General features: G+C 55.6%; 2 protein-coding genes across 6 annotated transcripts; both read right to left on the reverse strand.

Moving 5' to 3' along the window:
• Positions 1–1,175: 1,175 nt before the first annotated feature.
• Positions 1,176–7,994, reverse strand: SYT5 (synaptotagmin 5). 4 transcript variants are annotated; one of them, XM_045203552.3, is made up of 9 exons: positions 7,464–7,994; positions 6,288–6,411; positions 5,528–5,700; positions 3,870–3,989; positions 3,610–3,777; positions 3,099–3,266; positions 2,704–2,818; positions 2,300–2,433; positions 1,176–1,729 (listed from the first exon to the last, which is right to left on the reverse strand). In XM_045203552.3, the coding sequence occupies exons 2-9, from the start codon at positions 6,364–6,366 to the stop codon at positions 1,529–1,531; spliced, it is 1,158 nt and encodes a 385-aa protein (XP_045059487.1). In that variant the 5' UTR covers positions 6,367–6,411; positions 7,464–7,994; the 3' UTR covers positions 1,176–1,528. The 4 variants fall into 4 exon arrangements, with proteins under 4 accessions (XP_045059487.1, XP_024426096.1, XP_045059486.1 ...); XM_024570328.4 differs by having other exon boundaries at positions 6,288–6,390; positions 7,464–7,991; XM_045203551.3 differs by having other exon boundaries at positions 2,704–2,821; positions 7,464–7,987.
• A 439-nt stretch (positions 7,995–8,433) lies between these two features.
• Positions 8,434–18,029, reverse strand: PTPRH (protein tyrosine phosphatase receptor type H). Of its 2 annotated transcripts, XM_024570473.4 has the most exons (16): positions 17,780–17,933; positions 17,020–17,056; positions 16,591–16,854; positions 15,977–16,246; positions 15,004–15,300; positions 14,409–14,675; positions 13,182–13,260; positions 12,816–12,848; positions 12,484–12,574; positions 11,987–12,077; positions 11,691–11,767; positions 11,470–11,604; positions 11,036–11,158; positions 10,677–10,837; positions 9,131–9,266; positions 8,434–9,013 (listed from the first exon to the last, which is right to left on the reverse strand). In XM_024570473.4, the coding sequence occupies exons 1-16, from the start codon at positions 17,828–17,830 to the stop codon at positions 8,894–8,896; spliced, it is 2,232 nt and encodes a 743-aa protein (XP_024426241.2). In that variant the 5' UTR covers positions 17,831–17,933; the 3' UTR covers positions 8,434–8,893. The 2 variants fall into 2 exon arrangements, with proteins under 2 accessions (XP_024426241.2, XP_045059881.2); XM_045203946.2 differs by lacking the exon at positions 17,020–17,056 and having other exon boundaries at positions 17,780–18,029.
• Between the last annotated feature and the right edge of the window lie 363 nt (positions 18,030–18,392).

Genomic DNA, 18,392 nt, shown 5'->3' on the forward strand with positions numbered 1-18,392 from the left:
TATATTTTACTACTATGTCTTAAGATTATACCCGTATGGAGGAAATACCATTTTAATACAATAGTTAAAAAAAAATTAAATTGGTAAATTGTGACCACAAGCTATCGTGGTAGATAAAGTTTTATTAAAACCAAGGCTGGGATTAGAATGAGGCACAGTGGTCCAAGTGCAAGGCCAGTTCCTGTCTTTAAATTTTTTAATATTTTGTTCATTGTGGATTTCATTATTTTTTTAATATGGCATTAAAATATTTTTTATTTATCTTGACTATTGAGTTTTGGGGGGGGTTCATTTGTTGGTTCTTTGACTTTGCCTTAAATTTTATGATCGTCATCCTGACCCTTGGAAACACTAGCATACCCTCTATGTTGGTATGCTAGTGGATATCTCTTCTCAATTCCATATTTGATGACTTCACATTGGGGACTTGAAATCAGCTACAATGGGAGTATTTACACCATGGAAATGGGCAAACTACACAAAGTCAGAACAGCACAACACAGGAAGCACTGAAGTCCTCTCCTGCCTCCAGGAGTGTATTCTTTGCTTTGTTCCTACTAATATCCTCCCCCATTCTCCCCTAGAAGAATCCAGCTCATCCTTTCATCCCAGCTGGGGATTGTTCTCAGTTCTGCTCCTACCTCCCCAGCTGAATGGCCACAACAGTCCACCCTGTGACGCCCACTACTTTATATTCGAGACAGCAGGATGCTTGACCATGTGGCTTTGGGTGTCAGACATGCCTGGGTTTACATGTTGTTCTGTCGCTTGCTGGCTGAGAGGCCTTGGCCAGGTGAGAACCTGTCCGTGACTTCCACAAAGTCAGGTCAGCACCCACATCCAGCACCAGGTGCAGCCCTCACGGAGCATGGGTTCTCTGCCTCCTCTCCTCTACATTACCTTAGGCGAGTCATGATAAATTCCCGAATAAGTAAGTAAATTCTCATGGATTCCTCACAGTACTCAGAGAGGGAATGAATAAGTGAAAAAATGAATGGGTGGATGAGTGGGTGGATGGGAGGGTGTTTTCATTAGTATATTTTAAAGATGGACAGCACTACCCCTGCCCTTGTGTGATCACACCCTTGGAAGCGAAGCTACCTCTTGGGCTCTGGTCCTTGCCCCTGCCCCCTCCCCCAATAAGGAGCACCCAGCCAGGCCACGAAAGTTGCTGAGTATTTATTTGGCCCCAGGAGCAGTGCCGGAATGAGACTGGGGACAGGGTAGTGATCCTGTGTCGGGCAAAGGGGACAGTACGATGAGATTACTGATTGTCAAAGCAGAGGGTGGGACCGTGGGTGGGTTGGGAGAAGGCCAAACTGCTCCCCTCCCCCAGGGGCCCCTGGGGCTCCTGGGTGAGTGTGGTGGGGAAGTTGGCAAGTTATCATGATTGGCATAATGGGGGCAGGAATGGGTCCAAAGGTTGCAGTGGAGGGGTGAGGGTGGGGTTCATGCTCAGAGAAGGCTTGAAGATGAGTCTGGGCATGGCTTTGGCCAGAAGTCTGGGATCAGGGGCTTTAGGGCGGGATCAGGGTGCAGGCAGTGGCCTCACTCGGTCAGGGGGCCTCAGCGAGTGCCACTGGGCAATGGGCCGCCGAGGGTTGGCCAGCATGTCCGCCCAGTGCCGAAGGCCAGCCCCGCCAGCCGCTGCCCCTACAGCCACTCTCCCAATAGCCTCGTTCTTGCCAAGCTTGTCGTAGTCCAGCACGGTCAACTCCACCTGGACCTTCTGGGGTGGGCAGAAGAGGAAGAGGAGACAGGAGAGTGCGGGACAGTGGCACCAGGAGGGACTTGGGTAGCATTGCTAAGGACAGACCCTCCCTCCGTAAGTCCTGGGGGCCCTCTTAGGGCCCTGGGTCTGGGAGGGGCTGAGAAGTGAAGGAGGAGAACCCTACAGTTAGAGAGGAGCTCTGTAGTCTTTCTTCCTCCCTGATCAGATGCCACAGTGGAGACACCCTTAGGATCCCATTGCTAAGGGATTGTTAGGAGCCTTCTTAGGTAGCAGCCTCCTAAAGCGGACAAACCTCCAGGACTCTTAAATGAGTACAGGGACCTGTCCCTCAAGGGTTGTGGAGAAGTCTCTTTTTCTTAGTAACCAAAGCCCCTGAGGGGGCAGGGCACCTTGGTCTGGCCTAGGGGGGTGGGATAACCTGCTCCTCCTAGAAGGAAATTAGAAAGACAACATGATAACTCCAGGTCCTGGTTTCTGGAGTTTGCTGAAAAGTCTCCCTTCCGCTAGCAATGGGGTTTCTAAAGGCCTGGGGCTGTTCTGGAGGGGCTCAGGGCAGGTCTCACTCACCTGGACCTGGTCACAGGGCACCTCGAAGCTGAAGGCCTCGTTGTAATAGGGATTCAGAGTGTTCTTCTTGATGGTCGTTTTCTTTTTCCGCACCTTTTTGCCGCCCTGCAGCAGGTGGACCTTGACATACGGATCTGGGGAGAGAGGGGAGCAGCCTTAGAGTTCCCCCAAAGAGTAGTGGGGGCATCAGATCGAGGAAGATGAATGAGACTTCTTTGGAAAAACACAGAGATGCTCCATGCACCCCTCAGGTCTCCTCTCTGTGCCCAAATTGAATTTATAGCCTTCCATGGCAGCCTGGACCTCCCTCTCCCTGAAGAGACCCTTTGGGCCCAGAGACGGTCAGCCTTAGCCAGAGGACCCCCCTGCACACACACCCCCCACTGTTTCCTTGCTTCCCACACCTGACAGCCCTCCTACGTCCATCTTCTTCAGGTTTTTAGCCTCCAGAACAATGACGGTGAGTTTTCCAGCAGTGGGGACATAGCGGAGGGAAAAGCAGATGTCCCCTAGTTTCTCCTGCTAAAAGACAAAGAGGGACTTATTACCCGAGCCCCCACTGCACATCCATCCCCTCTGCGGCCTTTGTTTCCTCCCCATCCCGCCTCGTTTTGGAATGGAAAGGTCCGAAGTTAACACCAGGAGAGTCCTTGGAGGTATTCCTTTGTAGGTGGAAACACTGGAAACCTGACCGGGTTGAGCGGGTTGAGGAGGCGGGGTGTCCGGGAGGCCTGTGATCTGATTGGCTCGGGCTTGCGGTGGGCGGGCCCGCCGCGGGAGCGAGGCCAGGCGTGCTCACCTCCTCCCGCGGAGCAGCCTGCAACTCCCGCCAGGCCAGCACTGGTCTCCCCAAGTCCACGGAGTTCATGGGGATCCGGACCTCCCCGATGGCATCGTTGCGGGAGAAGCGGTCGAAGTCGTACACCGCCATGACCAGTACCCTGCCTCCCAGCTCCACGTAGGGCACCTGGGTGGGGGAGCGCAGAGAGAGAGTACCGGTGGAGAGTAGAAAATCAAAAAGGAAGCAGGGCATCAGGGTGGAAGGCGACGAGTGGGGCAGCGAGGGACCTAGGGGACAGTTGAGGGGGGTCCATGGAACCCAAGTGGGACAACCCAGAACCAAGGGAACAGTCCAGGGGTCAGTAGTGCCAAAAGGGACAACTCAGGGGCCCGTGGAATAGTCTCCAGAGCTGGTAGCTGCCCCCTGAGCTGTGGCTGCCCCCAGCAAAAAAGCGGAAATGGTGGGACCCCAGTGTCCCAGGGACTGGGGGCAGGCTGCCGAGTGCGGGGCCCTGAGGCCAGGTGCTCACCTTGAAGGCAAAGGTCTCCTCAAAGTGTGGGTTCAATGTCTGCCGATGCACCTTGGTCTCATGCCGCCTCCGCTTGTCTGGCAGCAGGTAAACCCGCACGTAGGGGTCTGAAGAGCCACCCAGATCCAAGGCTGCCAAACCCTCAGCTTGCAGGACGCCCACCAGCAGCTGTACAGTGAAAAGGGGCCCCTAGTCTTAGCTTCCCTTTTGGACCCTCCTGGGATCTTCCCCTCCAAAGCCTCCTCGTCCTCCACACCCACCTGGCCAGTCTGGAAATCATAATCCAGTGAGTACTGCAGTCGTCCTAGCTCGTGCTTCTCTGCCACCTGCTGCCCTGGCCCCGATACAGTAGGCTCCAGCTCTTCCACTTCCGGTTGCACCTTAGGCAGCCAGGACAAGGGCAGGTGAACTCTTCCCCTGAGAGTGTTATCCTCCAGGCCCAGAAGCCAAAGGAAACTCACACATCTCTAGGTTATACCTGAACACTTGCAAGCTAAGTAGAGTCAGTGTTTGATTAGTGATGTCTGCTATCAAACATCAGTGGGCTAGATAGTGGTAAAACAGGCATGGAGAGAATCCTAGAAAAACAAGTGTAATAGTATCTCACTGCCTTCAGGACGGAGGTGGGAGATTTTTATTTCACATGCTAATGGATGTATTGGGGTTGTGGAAGTTGCTGCATTATTTTGACATTGCAAAATATGGAGGTAAATTGGCACATATACAGTGTATTTGCCATTCTGAACTAGAACAGCAAAATCAGAAGACTTCTCCTTCACCTAAGCCACCAATTTTCAAAATTTAACGTGAGTCAGAATTTGCCTGATTAGTTTGACAAGATGCCTTCACTTCAGAGATTCTGACGCAGCAGGTTTGGGGCAAGATTCAGAAGTTGCGTTTCAAGGAGTACTGAGAGTGATTTTGTCACAATGCTCTTTGGAAGTCACTGGCTTAAGGGATAGGGATGAAAACTGGCTACCAGAACCCTAAGGGCATCACTGTGGGTAAGAATTATAATAGATACTTGTTAAGAAGGGAGGAGGGCAAATGCAGTTATAGACCACAAACTCGAGGCTCAGAGAGGGACAGTGAATTCCCCAAAGCCACACAGCTGGTTGGAAACCCAGGGCTCTCTGGCTCCCAGGTGAGCGTCATCACACTCTGCTTTCGGGGATCTAATGCTCACTCAAGTCCTCGCACCTGTAGCCTTCATTTTCCACACCAATGGCTTCTTCCAACTCATGGGCTGCGTTGTGACCTCCTCCCTGGTCTCCTTGCCCCAGGTCTGCCTTTCACATGGATTCCAGGGGGTTCATCCGAACACCCATCTGACCCTATCCCTGTCCTGCTCGAAACCTCCATGGCTCCCAATTCACCTCATTACGCGTACACTGCCGGCCCTCCAGCTCCCTCACTCCAGAGCACACTCTATGCCCCACCCACTGTGAAAATGACTCACTGTTCCCCAAATATGCCTGAGAACCTGGATTTCAGTCTTCAGCATATCTCCTCCTTTGAGCTAGAATGTCCTTCTCTATGCTTTCCATTAGCTCTGTGTGTCCCCTGGGACTCAGCACAGAAGTCACCTCTGCAGGGAAGACTTCTGGGACCTTCTACACTGCCAGGTGTGTCCTCTGTACACCCCTATGCCCACTACAGCCTCCGATGTGGCACATACCACCTTGCATTGTGAACATGTGAGTGTCTGACTTCCCCACTAAACTGGAAGGTTTGTGAACAGTAATTAGGTCTGGTCCATCACCAGGTCCCCAGGATCCAGTTTGGGGCTAGACACACAGAGGAGATGGGGAGTAAGGGGGGCATGAGAGGGAAAAGAGCAGGGTCTGAGGCTGCTGAGTCATGGAGAGGAGCAGGGGTGCAGGAAGGGGCAGGATGGTGGGACTGGGCCAAGCCACACCTTGTCGATGTAACTCCGGCCCAGCTCCTTCACTTCCTGAAGGTGGACCTGGGCTTGGGCCTGGCTTTTCTTGCCCATTCGCCTCTGACAACGCTTCCGGTACAGACAAAAACAGCAGCTGAAGATGAGGAGGACTGAGACCAGCACGATTGTGGCCAGGGCCCAGGGGGGCACTGCAGAAGACATGGACACAAGAGACATTGAGGCCCTAAAAAGCACGCCAGCTGTTTCAGCCCCAATGACATGCAGAAGCTGGGATATTGGCCTTGTCTTCCCTCCAACCATTTCCATTCCTTTTTATTCCCATGTTTTCCTTCCAACTCATCTCATCTATAAAGTGACCTGATGCCTTATGCCAGTCTGACAACATCAACTTTATTTATTTATTTATTTATTTATTTATTTATTTATTTAGCCTATCACTTCCACCACCATTCTAATATTTCTGCTCAACTCCTGATGCTCCTGGAAGCCTTAACGCCTCCCCGGGCCTGTTTCCATTTATTTAAAAGAAGGGACAGGTGGATTCTCCAATTCACCACTCCAAGATCCCATTCCATTCCCAGCCCCATGCTCTAGTTCTCGTTTTTGTTGCACACTTGTTCTTTTTCCATTTCATTTAGATTCCGGTCCAGGACTCTAACTATTGTCCCACCCGGATTTTCCAGCCCACCAGCCGAGTACACCCGTCCGAATCCCTCCCTGGAAATCCTGGCCAGGCTTTCCTTTTCCCTCAGCTCCAGCCCCTGCTCTGGCTCACCGGGGCCGTGGTTGAGGCGACTCGAGTCCGGAGGCATGTAGGGCGTTGGAGGCCCCAGGGTTGAGGGCTCCGGAAACATGGCAGCGGGGTCCTAGGGTCCTTTCTGCGGAGGTACCAAAGCGTCCTAGTCCCCCACGCCCACCCCATGCAATCATTGAGTCCTCCCAATAACAAAGAACTCCAATTCCCATCGGCCCCCTGGGCGACCGGCCGCACAGGAATCGGCTAGCCGCCGCGAGGCATATTGGGGGTTGTAGTTTCAACCTCCCCGCGACGGAGGGAGCGCGCTGGGGGTGCTTTCGAGCATCTAGTTCCATCCCAAAGGGACACTCCTATGCTCCGAGGTCCCTGCTGGAATGCCGCTCATTTTTACCCTTTCCTTGCACCTCTCTAGGATCTGAATCGGAAGTGGCCAAAAGTGACCGTGGGAACCAGCACACCGGGGTGCCCATAGCATTGACAGCTGGGGCAGGGACGTAGCCAGGATGGTTGCCACGGCAACGGCCTGTTGCCACGACTACTGGCCGAGTTTAAATACCCAAGCCAAGCCCCAGCGGAGCGGTCTTGCTGCGATCTGTAAAGCGTAGGACCCCAGACCCGGATCCCGGGACCAGAGAGGGTGGGAGGGGCGGCCTTGCCACTCAGTCCAGGCGCCCACAGCTGGCCCCGCCTCCACAGCTGGCCCCGCCCCCACAGCTGGCCCTGGGGGCGGAGACTCAGTCTCTCCCATTCTTGCGGGGAATGTGGGGGTCTGGGGGACGCCGTGCTGCGCACATCCTCTCGGCCGTTCGTCTCTACCTCGCATCTCGAACTCTGTCTTCACACCTGTCCTCGTGATGGCCGCGGCCCCCATGCCTCCTTCTGGTCTCCCTACTTCTCCTGTCCGTGCCCCCATCAGCCGGTCGCTGCTCTCCCTTTTTTCCCCCTTGCCTTCTGCCTGCTGTCTGGTCTCTGTCTCCTGGGGTCGCTCGATCTCTCTCTTCCCCCGCCCGGCTCCTGCCTGTTTCTCCCTCCCCTGCGGCTCTTTGTCCCCACACCTGTCTCCCGGTTCAGGCTCCAGCCCTCCCACGCCCTCTGTTGGTCCCTCCCAGGGTTACCCCATGCCCCACACACCCTGTCTGTCTAGGGATGAGGACGAGGGCGCGTCTTAGGGAGGGGATTCCCGCAGCTTCTTACCTGCTCAGCAGATGCACAGGACCCTCCCCTGGAGACGCGGAGGCGTCGGCCTTGCCTGACGCGGGCGGTGGCGCTGTCCTCGGTGCTGATAGCGGAGCGTGGTGGGGCGGGGGCGCGGCTGGGCGGAGATGGTCGCGCGTGCGTGTGTTTCTGTGTTATGTGTGTGTGTGTGAGTGTGTGTGTGAGAGAGAGAGACAGCGAGCGAGCCCGCGCGTGCGTGTTCCATACTGGGTAAGTGGAGAGCCCGGTCCCGCCCCTCGTCCCGCCCCCAGCCAGGAACCACAGGAATATTCATCCTGGTTCCCCAAGATTTTGTGCGTTCTAGTCCAGTCCACCCTCTTTTGACTTCCTATACCGCCCAAAGAACCCGGGGCCAGGATACCCAGCCTTAGAATCCAGGAGACCCTCTCAGTTGTATTCGGATATCCAGACGCCTGACTCAGCATGGAATTCTCCAGCACACTATGGCCAGATATCATCCCACCCTATACCTTCCCCGATCTCCAGGCCCAGGAGACAAGCCCCCATGTTTCTAGCTCCAACAACTGAGTCCACATAGCCGTGGACATGAAACTCTGTACCTCCAGGCTTCTCAACCATCCAACACTCCGTTTTTTTAGGTGCAAAACTGTGGATTCCTCTAGTTACCTCCCTGGGACTTTCTTTAAAAAATATATTGTATTTATTTTTAGACAGAGGGGAAGGGAGAAACGGAGGCAGAGAGGCAACAATGTGTGGTCGCCTCTCTCACGCCCTCTACAGGGGACCTGGCCCGCAACCCAGGCATGTGTCCTGATTGGGAATAGAATCTGAGACCCTTTGTTCAGAAGGCCCGCACTCAATCCACTGAGCTAAAACAGCCCGCACAATTCCCTAGGACTTTTGCCTCAGTATTTAAACATACCATCCCCTCCATCCACCTCCACCCCAAGAGTATTTGCAGACCCAAAAATCCACTGGGGCAAGTATCTCTGCAGAAAATAGTGATTTAATAAATTACATGATAGAGGAAAAAATCTGTACAGGCAGTGAGTTCTGGGAAACCTGAGATCCTGGAAGATTTGATTTCTGAAGTAAAACATGGGCAGGTTCCTACCTAACTTGCTCCTTGGGTGGCCAGAATCCCAGAGCCTCATTCCTTCCTTCCTCAGAATCTAGCTTGTTTCCATGAGACCTGGCAGCCTGAGCCATTGGCCTCTCCTCTAAGAACTAGGACATCCTAGCCCCCATGCCTCCACTCCTTCAAGGAACCAGAATCCCAGCTCCCACCTGACCTCTCTCCTCCAGGGCTACCAGCCTTCCTCCCAGCCCAGAAGTCTGGAGCCCCAGTCCTCTGCTCTCCCAGGGGTCCAGGGGTCTGGGCTGCAGTCTGGATCCAGAGTTTGAGTCTAGCTGGGCTGGGGTTGCAGTGCCATGCAGCTCAGCTTCCCCTAGTGGGCCACCTCACTCTCGAACATCAGGTTCTCATAGATGGCCTCCTTCTGGGCTGGCGCTGGGGACGACTGCTGGAGGAACCGGAGGATGCACTGGTGCAGGAACACGTACTGGGCCTGGGGAGGAGGCACGGTGGGGGGGCGGGTGAGGGGGCCCCTTAGAGCCTTGGTTTGCTTTCCCCGGGGACTCCACCACCACCCATCGCTGCCCCATCCAATAAGGGCCCCAGTCACCTCAGTCTGCACCATCAGGGGCCGGCTCTCCCGCATCTTGCTCACGTAGCTGAAAGGCCCCACGACACCCTCACACTCCAGCTGCCGCAGCAGGACATCCAGGGCGATGAGGGTGCCCGTGCGGCCCACACCAGCGCTAGGCAGGGACGGGAAGTGTTCAGACCATGGGAGGGGGTTTTGAGACAGATGGCAAGGATCTGTTTTGGGGGCACCCAGGGACTGGAATATTGTTTGATTGAGACACGGTTCCAGGGAAACACATCATAAGTGTGGGGTTACCTACTGAAGGGGAAAGTAATGACATAGGACTCTGTGTGGCGTTCTTCCCCCACCCCCACCAGGCCCATGTCACAGGTGGGGAAATGGGGGCTGAGCCAGGTGAAGTCACTTGGTCCAGGTCCCTCCGCCAGTGAGAGAGCTGAGGCTCACACATGGGAAGATGCACTTCCAAAATGATAATTAAATTTAAAAAATTCCCCCCAGGGATGTAAAGACAGCACAGGGAATATAGTCAATAACATCGTAATAACCATGTATGCGGCATGGTGGGTACTTGTAATATGGGGGGGGGTCACTTGGTAAAGTACAGGATTGTCTGATCAACATGATGTGCACCTGAAGCTAATACAAAACAATGTTGAATGTCAACTGTAACTGAAAGATAAAATTTCAAACTATCTTAAATTAAACATAAAATTCACCTTTTTAAAGTAAACAATTTAGTGGCATTAATGATATTCCCAGTGTTGTGCGATCACGACCTCTGTCTAGTCCCCAAACACTCCTCTCCCCCAAAGGAGGCCTCCCGGGCCCATTACGCACTCCCTCCCGGTTCCCTCTTCCCTCCAGCCCCTGGCAACCACCAGTCTGTGTTCTGGTGGATCGCCCTGTTCGGGACGTTTCACGTAAACAGAATCATCCACTGTGACCTTCCGAGTCTGTGCCTCTTAACTCAGCCTGCTGTACCCAGGGTTCACCTCGCCACCCCATGAACCAGTGCTTCATGCCTTTTTACGGGGTGACCCTTCTGCGTTGCGGGGAAGGGAGACGCAGTCTGCCGCGGCACCTCCAGGGGGCGCTCTCCCAGGTCCGGGCAGGTGTGAGGACACCCTTTGGGAGTTAGGAGAGGTTAAGAACCCTCCACAGAGGCTGGCTGTCCCTCTGGAGCGCGCCCCTCCCTCATCCTCCTCAGCCTGGCATTCGGTGAAATCACACCTGCCGGACGTCGTCGTCAACGGGAACGTGCTGGAGGGCTGGTGAGGGGTTTCCAATGCCCCTTAAAGCCTGTGGCAGCTTCTCCCTTCCGTCCTTCACCCCTCCCCCCCCCCCTCCTCCTCACTCAGGCCTTCTCCTCCTTTACCTTCACCTCTTTCTTTCCCATCTGCCATCAGTGCCCTCGGTCTCAAGCTGCCTCACTGCCCTCTCACCTCTGCCTCCCCTACCTTCTCTCTTCTGCCTCCTCTCCAAGGTCCCCTGGACTCAGATAATCCTGTTGTCTGAGTCCCTAAGGGGTGTCTCTCACATGGACAGGGTGGGGGGTCCTCACCTGCAGTGCACAATGGGGGGGCCTCCCCCGGGATTCTGGTCCAGCCACTGCCTGAGCATCTTCCAGAAGGCCAGCAAGGGGTCTGGGGTGTGTGGGATGCCGTGGTCTGGCCAGGCCATGTAGTGGAACTGCCTCACAGACAGAGTCTTCTGCTCCTGTGTCTACATGGAGGGCGGGTTGGGGGAGGGAGAGCTCAGAACCAGGGATGTGGGGCTGGATTCTGAGTGGCAGGGGCATCCCTGGGGCACACTGTGGTCCCTTGAGGGAGTGGTAGCAGATTAGGCTTCCTGGGGAGTTCCAGGAGGGGACTGTCTGGAATGTCCCATGGAGGTGGCAGGGTTGGGGTTGGCGGGACGTACGTGGCACAACTTCAGCTCTCGGATGGTCCAGTTCTCCATCACCTTCTCACTCTCCAGGGTCACTTGCAGGTGGCCATGGGTGCAGGGCTTGGCGTCGAGAGGCCAATAATGCTCGCACTTCACCTGGGGGAGGATGCAGGGTCAGCAAGCAGGAGGCCCAGAGCGCCTGCCCCAAGGCATCTCTGGGTGGTGGCCCTTGTATTCAGGGCCTAGGGAGGACTGGTGTAGATCCACCCGGGGCCAGGGTTGCTGGGGTCAGCCTCACCCCACAGGTGCACAATGGATAGACTGGGGGTGATGAGGAGGTTGGGGTCCTCTGGCAGGGAATTCGTGAGGTTGGGTCAGGGCAACACTGAGATCAGGGTCCCAGGTGGGGTCACGGGACGGAGCTCAGGAGTCAGCCCCCCGGGCCCTGGAAGAAAGGTTCCTCTCACCCGGCCGAACTCCATGCAGTTGGTGAGCATGACCAGGGTGTGGCTTTGCTGCTCCCACACCAGGCGCCAGAAGTCACCCACCGTTTGGAGCAGGGGACCCTGGGTTGCAATGAACTCCCGGGGGCTCCAGAGACCCTGATAGAGGGAAGTAGGCAGGGCCTGAAGCCCTCGGGCATCCTCAGGCTCCCTCAGCACCCTCCCAGCCCCCAGCCACCACCTACTGGCACAAAGCTGGCATTGATGTAGTCGGAGCCTGGCTCCCCCTGCAGGGGCTTCAGGGGCACCCGGGACCAGTCGTCTAGGGTAAGAGGCCAACAATGAGGAGCAGAGTGGGGGGACAGAAGTCACATTGGGGAGCAGGCAGACACTGGGAGCTCTGGAAGGGGCGACGAACTCAGCTGGGAGGACTGGGCCTGGGGCAGGAGTCCATGTCTCACAGGGGATAAGGGACGGACTGGGGATGCGGTGCTGACAAAGTCCCGCCAGGGGACAAAGTTGGCAGAAGCTGAAGACTCACAGGGCAGCACGTTTCTGTATCGGTTCTTGGGGCAGTTCTCTGGAGCTGAGGCCACCGTCTGTGACTGGCCTTGGCCCTCCTGGGCCAAACGCTGGGGGGCAGGGGCAGAGGACGGGGGCACAGATGTCAGGATTCTGCCACCTTCCCCGAAGGACAGCCCAGCCACTCTGTTTGCCTTGTTCAGAGCCCTCCATTTATCCCTTGCGCCCTAGAGATCTCTTTCCCCCGTGGAAAAGGAATGCATGTGCCACCACACCTGTGGGGCATTTGGGGTGATTTGAGTGACTCCAGAGGCTCAAGGGGCAGGCTAGAGATGGGGATGTCAGGGGAAAGCCATGCCTCCGTCACACTGTAAGATTCCACTGACTTGAAAACATAATTGCACCTGAGAATGTCTGTGTAAGTCCACTGTGCCCCTTGTGTGCCCTCACCTAGTCCCTCTGCCCTTCTGTACTCACCCGGCCTGGTCCCCCTCTGCCCCTGTGTTCTCAGCACACCTGGTACTCCTCAGCAAAGCCACAGTTGCTGTCCTTCTCATTTTTCTTGATGTGGTCAGCAAAGTCACCCGCCAGGATCTTCTCTGGAAAGCTGCGAGAGGGGCAAAGATTTTAACCACCTTTAATCCTGTGCTCTTGGGATAAAAGAAAAGGTATTTTATGGTTGTTTACATCCCCAGAATATAAGGGGCAGGAAGTTTAGGCCCTTGTGAGACTAGTGTGTGGGAGGGGTTCACTGATCCTTCCCTCTGACCCATGCAGTGACCGGCAAACACCCCTTGGTGTGACCCCACAGTGATTCTTTTGGATGGCCCCCCAAAATGGCTGCTCACCTGGATGCTGACTCCTTCCGGCTCTTTCCACGCCTGGGGAAAAGGGTGATACGATGAAAGGCTCAGGGAGTGAGGCTGGAACCAGAGGCTCTGCCCCTCCCCCCAGCCCCACCTCCAGGTGGAAGGTCAGCCCTGCGCTGAGTCCCACCTCTTTTTTTTTTTTTTAAAGATTTTATTTATTTATTTTTAGAGAGAGGGGAAGGGAGGGAGAAAGAGAGAAACATCAATGTGTGGTTGTCTCTCACCCGCCCCCTACTGAAGACCTGGCCCGCAACCCAGGCATGTGCCCTGAGTGGGAATCGAACCCGCCACCCTTTGTTTGCAGGCCGGCAGTCACTCCACTGAGCCACACCAGCCAGGGCCCACCTCTTCTTCAGGAAGAAAATCAGCAGGCACACCAGCACGAGGAACAGAAGGACACCAACAATGGCCCCGGCGATGACCCCTGGGAGGGGAGGCGGGGGGAGCAGTTTGAGTCCAGGCCCTATCTCCCCATGTCCACTCTGTCCTGTCTCCATCCTCACCCTCCCGACTGTGGTCAGGGGCCCCCAGGGTCGATGTGGGTGCAGAGAGGGAAGAAACCTTTCTCTCCGTCTCACTGCCCCAGGAGCCTGGTCCAAATGCATCATTTTCTCAGGTGACCTGGCTGCTGGAGTGACAGTCCCCAGCTTTACCTAGACCAACAGTTCTCAGCAAAGGTGATTCTGCCTGGCTGGAAACATCGGGTACTGTCTGGAGACATTTTAACTTGTCACAACTGGGGTGCTGGTGCCACAGTTCACAGGACGGCCTCCCAACACAGAGGGATCCAGGCCCCACGTCAGTAGTGCCGAGGTTGGGAACCCACTCCCCAGGGTGGAAGTCATTGGCGGGTCTCTCCAGAACTGAGGCTCATCATCTCAGTAGTTCTGTCTGCTAGGAGCATGAATCCCTCGCAGCGGGGCCCAGGGAGGCTGGCGGTGCCCCAGATCTCCCAGGATCCGTCCTTAGATGCCTGGTCTTAGGGTCACTTAAGCCTACAGCCTACCTCCATCAGTCATGGTGACCCTCCGCTACAGCTTCACTTCTTTTTTTTTCCTTTTTAAAAGAATTACATTTCAGCACCAGACTGTGAACCAAAGGGTCGCTGGTTTGATTCCCAGTCAGGGCACATGTCTGGGTTGCGGGCCAGGTCCCCAGCAGGGGGCGCATGAGAGGCAACCACATATTGACGTTTCTCTGTCTCTTTCTCCCTCCTTTCACATCTCTCTAAAAATAAATAAATAACATTGCATGTAATGCACCAACCAACCGAGCCACCCAGCCGGGGCAAGAAGATGCCTTTTCTTTATGGAGTGAAGAAAATATTGTAAAATTGCGACTGACGACAGTTGCACACTACTGGGTATATACTAAAAGCCATTGGACGGTGCACTTTAAATGAGTGAGTTGTATGTCACATGACTTATATCTCAATAAAACTGTCTGAGAGAAAGTAGAACACACAAACCAGCAAACAAAAAGGACCCCATGGGTGGGTAAGACACCCTCACAACAGGGCCCTGATGGGGTCTACAGAGACTGTCCCTGCCTGTCCCCTGGGGCTCTGCTCACCGGCACTCTGGGTGTGGCAGGTCATGGAGGCAGCTGGGGCCCGCATTCCAGCCCAGACGGTGGTGACGGTGGCTGGGTAGGACTGAGCCGGCTGCAGACCCGACACAAACACACCCCTTTCACAGGAGGATCTGTCCTGGGAGCTCTGCTGCCTGCCCACCTGCAGCTCAAAGGCCTCATAGCCTCCCAGGGGGCAGGACCAGGTCAGGAGGACCCCATACCCCCCAGAGGTGCTGACGCATGAGGTGATGGTGACAGGATCTGGGTCTGAATGGAGAGGACAAGAGGAGTCACTCAGTATGTACCATCCAAGGTGGTTTTCCATCCCTCCCCCACCCTGCCACCGGTGATGCCAATTCTGCGACAATAAGCCCATCCATTCCTTCCTCAAACCAAAATACCTCTCCATCCCTCCTTTTCTGTCTTCCCTAAATGGACTATAAAACTACAACTCCCATGAGGCCTCTGAATCTCTGTATCACTATAGTTTGCAAAGTCATGACCCCATGGCCTGATGGGAATTATAGTCCACTCACTTGTCTGCAAGGTCAAACCTAAGCCCTTCACCAGGTAAAAGAAAGAAGCCCCATCTCACCTGTGGACGCACTGAGGCTCTGTGTGGAACTGGCTACATTGCTCCTCTCTGCCCACACACTGAAGTTGTACAGAGTCCCGGGTTCCAGGCCCTTCACCTCATACTGCGTCTCGTTGGTCCTGCCTGTCTGGTGGGCTCGATATCCTTGGGGGTCTCGCTCCCTCTGGTATCCACCACCAGACCACTGGACCACGTACACGTAGAGGTGAGGGCAGGGGTCAGTGGGGGACTCCCACCGCAAGGTGATGGAGTTGTTGGTCTGAGTTCCCTTCTGCAGAGCTGTGACCTCACTGGGAGCTGAGAATAGAGACAGACACCCAAGGGGCTGGATCCTCAAGGACCCTCAGACCCGAGCCTGCTCCCTTGCCCTTCCCTGCAAAGCTGGGGGTCCCAGTCATTGAATGGGTCTACGCCCTATGGAGCAGGAACCACAGGAAAGAGGGGGGTACAGGAGTACCTGGGTCCTCCCCGTCCTGGGTCTGCAGCCCTGGGTCCCACCCACCACCTTTCTCCACAGGCAGCCTGAGGCAGGGTCCCTTGTCACTTCTAGACACACCATGTTTCTAGCCCTAGAGGTCGACTTCCATCTTCTCAACTCAAATGGCCAAAGTCTAAAGGTTCCTGGTTTGGTGCATGAATGTGAACCTCGTCCCTAGGGTGTATGGCTCCTCTCACACTCGGGACCTTCCCTGTGCGTGCTGGGAGGCGGGCTGTGTTGGTTTGGCTAATCCACCAGGACAAGCTGTGGATGACTGTCTAACTTTGTCCCCAAAGACAGACCTTCACATGGGAACACCCTTGTTGCTGAGGACAGACCCCCACCCCCCGGGGAAGCAGACCTACCAGCTCAAGGTCTGAGGAGGATGGAGAGGGGTCACCAAATGCAATTCATCTCCCAGGTGCCCCCCAACTACCCCATCAACTTCCTCCCACATCCCAGCAGTGCTGCACCCTGAACTAGACTGTGTCTCACCAGTGGCCCCAGTGAGAGTCTTGTTGTCACCGCTGACCCCGTTCCTCTCTGCCCAGACAGTGAAGGTGAACAGGCTCCCAGCCTCCACTTCCTTCAGCGTGAGCCCAGTCTCTGTGGTGTTAAGATTCACAGTACCAGCCCTGCCCTCTTGGATCCATGACACCCAGTAGGTGGAGTTCTGAGGGTTTGGGCCCTCAGGCACCTCCCAGCGCAGGCTGATGGAGCTGTTGGTCTGTGCCTCCACCCTCAGGTTCCTGACGGGGTTCGGGGCTGAGGATCCAGACAGAAGGAAAAATCAGCTGAAGTGTCTGACTGCCACATCTTCAGAGCTTCCTTCATCACAGGACTTATAAAACATGGGTGGGCCCTGGTTGGTGTGGCTCAGTGGACTGAGCTCCAGCTTGCGAACCAAAGGGTCTCCAGTTCCATTCCCAGTCAGGGCACATGCCTGGGTTGTGGGCCAGGTCCCCTGTTGGGGGTGCTCCAGAGGCAACCACACATGAATGTTTCTCTCCCTCTCTCCCTACCTGCCCCTCGGTCTAAAAATAAATAAATAAAATCTTTACAAAAAAAAGAAAACAACAACAAAAAGTTAAACAGGGGCAGCCTCTCACCTGTGGCAGCACTGAGGGTCTCCGGGGAGCTGCTGAGTCCACCTGCCTCCACCCACACAGAAAATTCATACGAGGACCCGGGGTCCAGTCCCTCTGCTGTGAAGCTGGTGTGTGTTGTGTTTCGGGTCTCGTTTTTGTCCCCCTGTCCAGTCCAGCGGACCCAGTAGGTAGAGTTCAAGGCAGGGCTAGCAGGCGCCTCCCAGCACAGGCTGATGGAGCTGTTGGTCTGCGCCTCCACCCTCAGGTTCCTGATGGGCTTGAGGGCTGAGAAGTGGGAAGGAGAGTCGGTGTCAGCAGGGCAGCTCCCCCTCCACGCCCAGCTCCCATCAGCCCCTGGCTGGATCTTTGCCCCCCTCCATGGAGACCCCCCCAGAGGCTCATGGGAGTCGAGGTGCCACCTCTCTGAGGGACTCAGCAGGGATCACTCACCGGCAGCCCCAGCCCCTGACCAGCTGCTGCACAGGCCCTGGCGAGAGCCCAGAGGGGAGAGTCAGAGTTGGGGCCCCGCCTCCCAACCCAGGTGAGACTGTGGGGCTGGACCGGCAGCCAGCAGCCTCCCAGCCTCTGCCCCACCCAGTCCCTGCTGCAGGTGTCTCCTGTCCCAGGCCGAGCTCTGACAAAGGTCAGCTCAACAGCCTGCTGTCTTCTCTGGGTGTGTCTGTGGAGGGCACAGGGATTTCAGGGACCCCAGAGCTGGGGTTGGCGTCACCGATTAAGCCAGGAGATAAACTTAACGGTTTCACTTCCCAAAAAATATGGTCTTGGAAGACTAGAAGCAGAAAAGCAAGCAACATGTGACTGCTTTAAAAAATAATACTAAAATGAAAAATAAAACTAAACTAGGAATGGAAAAGAGACTGAGGTTGAGGACCAGAGGCCACTCGGTCTGACAGAAGAGGCTAAAGGCCTGGACCGCCGGGTCTCAGGGAGGAGGGGCTGGGGCCCAGGACTGCTGGGTCTCTGTAACAAGAATTTACTCTCACCCCAGACACCCACATCTAAGAGCCCAGGGGCAGGACTCCCCAACAATCTCCCCAACCGACACGCCTGCTTTCTTATCCCGTGAACCGGCAGCCCTGACTCTCTCAGGACCTGAGTTCAGGGGCTCCCTCTCCTTTGTCTCTCAGACCCAGCAGTGGCCCCGCCTGTCCTGCCCTGAGACCCCACGCAGCCGGCTGGGAACACTCACCAGCAGCAGCAGGCTCCCCCAGGCCCTGAGGCCCCCTCCGGACCCGATCATGTCTGCAGACACCCTGAGGGACCCAGGTGTTCCAGTCCCGGACCTTCCACCAACTGGACTTTAAATGCCAGCATTTCCCCTTTCCCGGGTGACAATGACCGCCAGGCCACAGGTCAGGGCGGAGGAGGAAGTGGAGGCTCCAGGGACATTTCCCATCCCCGCCCCATCCCTCTATCTGGTACATGGCCTCTGGACAGTCCTTTGCGCAGAGGAAAATCAGGGGTGAGGTCACTGCTTCCCCACAGGTGTGTGAACGCTCAGCGCAGGTACCAGCCAGTCTCCTGGCTTTCCTGCAGCCACACAGAAGTTCATATCCTTTGTATGTACCCCTGACTGTTCAAACACCAGGATCTTTGCACAGGCCGTTCTGACAAGTTCTTCCTCCATCAGCCAAGGTCCACAGCCTCTTCTAGTTCTACTTGACCCCAGGTATTTGACCTCTCCCTGCTGTGTGAGCTTACCGAAGCGAATACCTCATTACAAGCCTCAGAACATTGCAGATGGCCTTTCTTAGGAGGGTAGGGACAAGTCTAGTCCTCTCTGCCATGGTGACGCCTGGGCC

The sequence above is a fragment of the Desmodus rotundus genome, chromosome 12 (assembly GCF_022682495.2).
Source record: "Desmodus rotundus isolate HL8 chromosome 12, HLdesRot8A.1, whole genome shotgun sequence".
Classification (NCBI taxonomy): domain Eukaryota; kingdom Metazoa; phylum Chordata; class Mammalia; order Chiroptera; family Phyllostomidae; genus Desmodus; species Desmodus rotundus.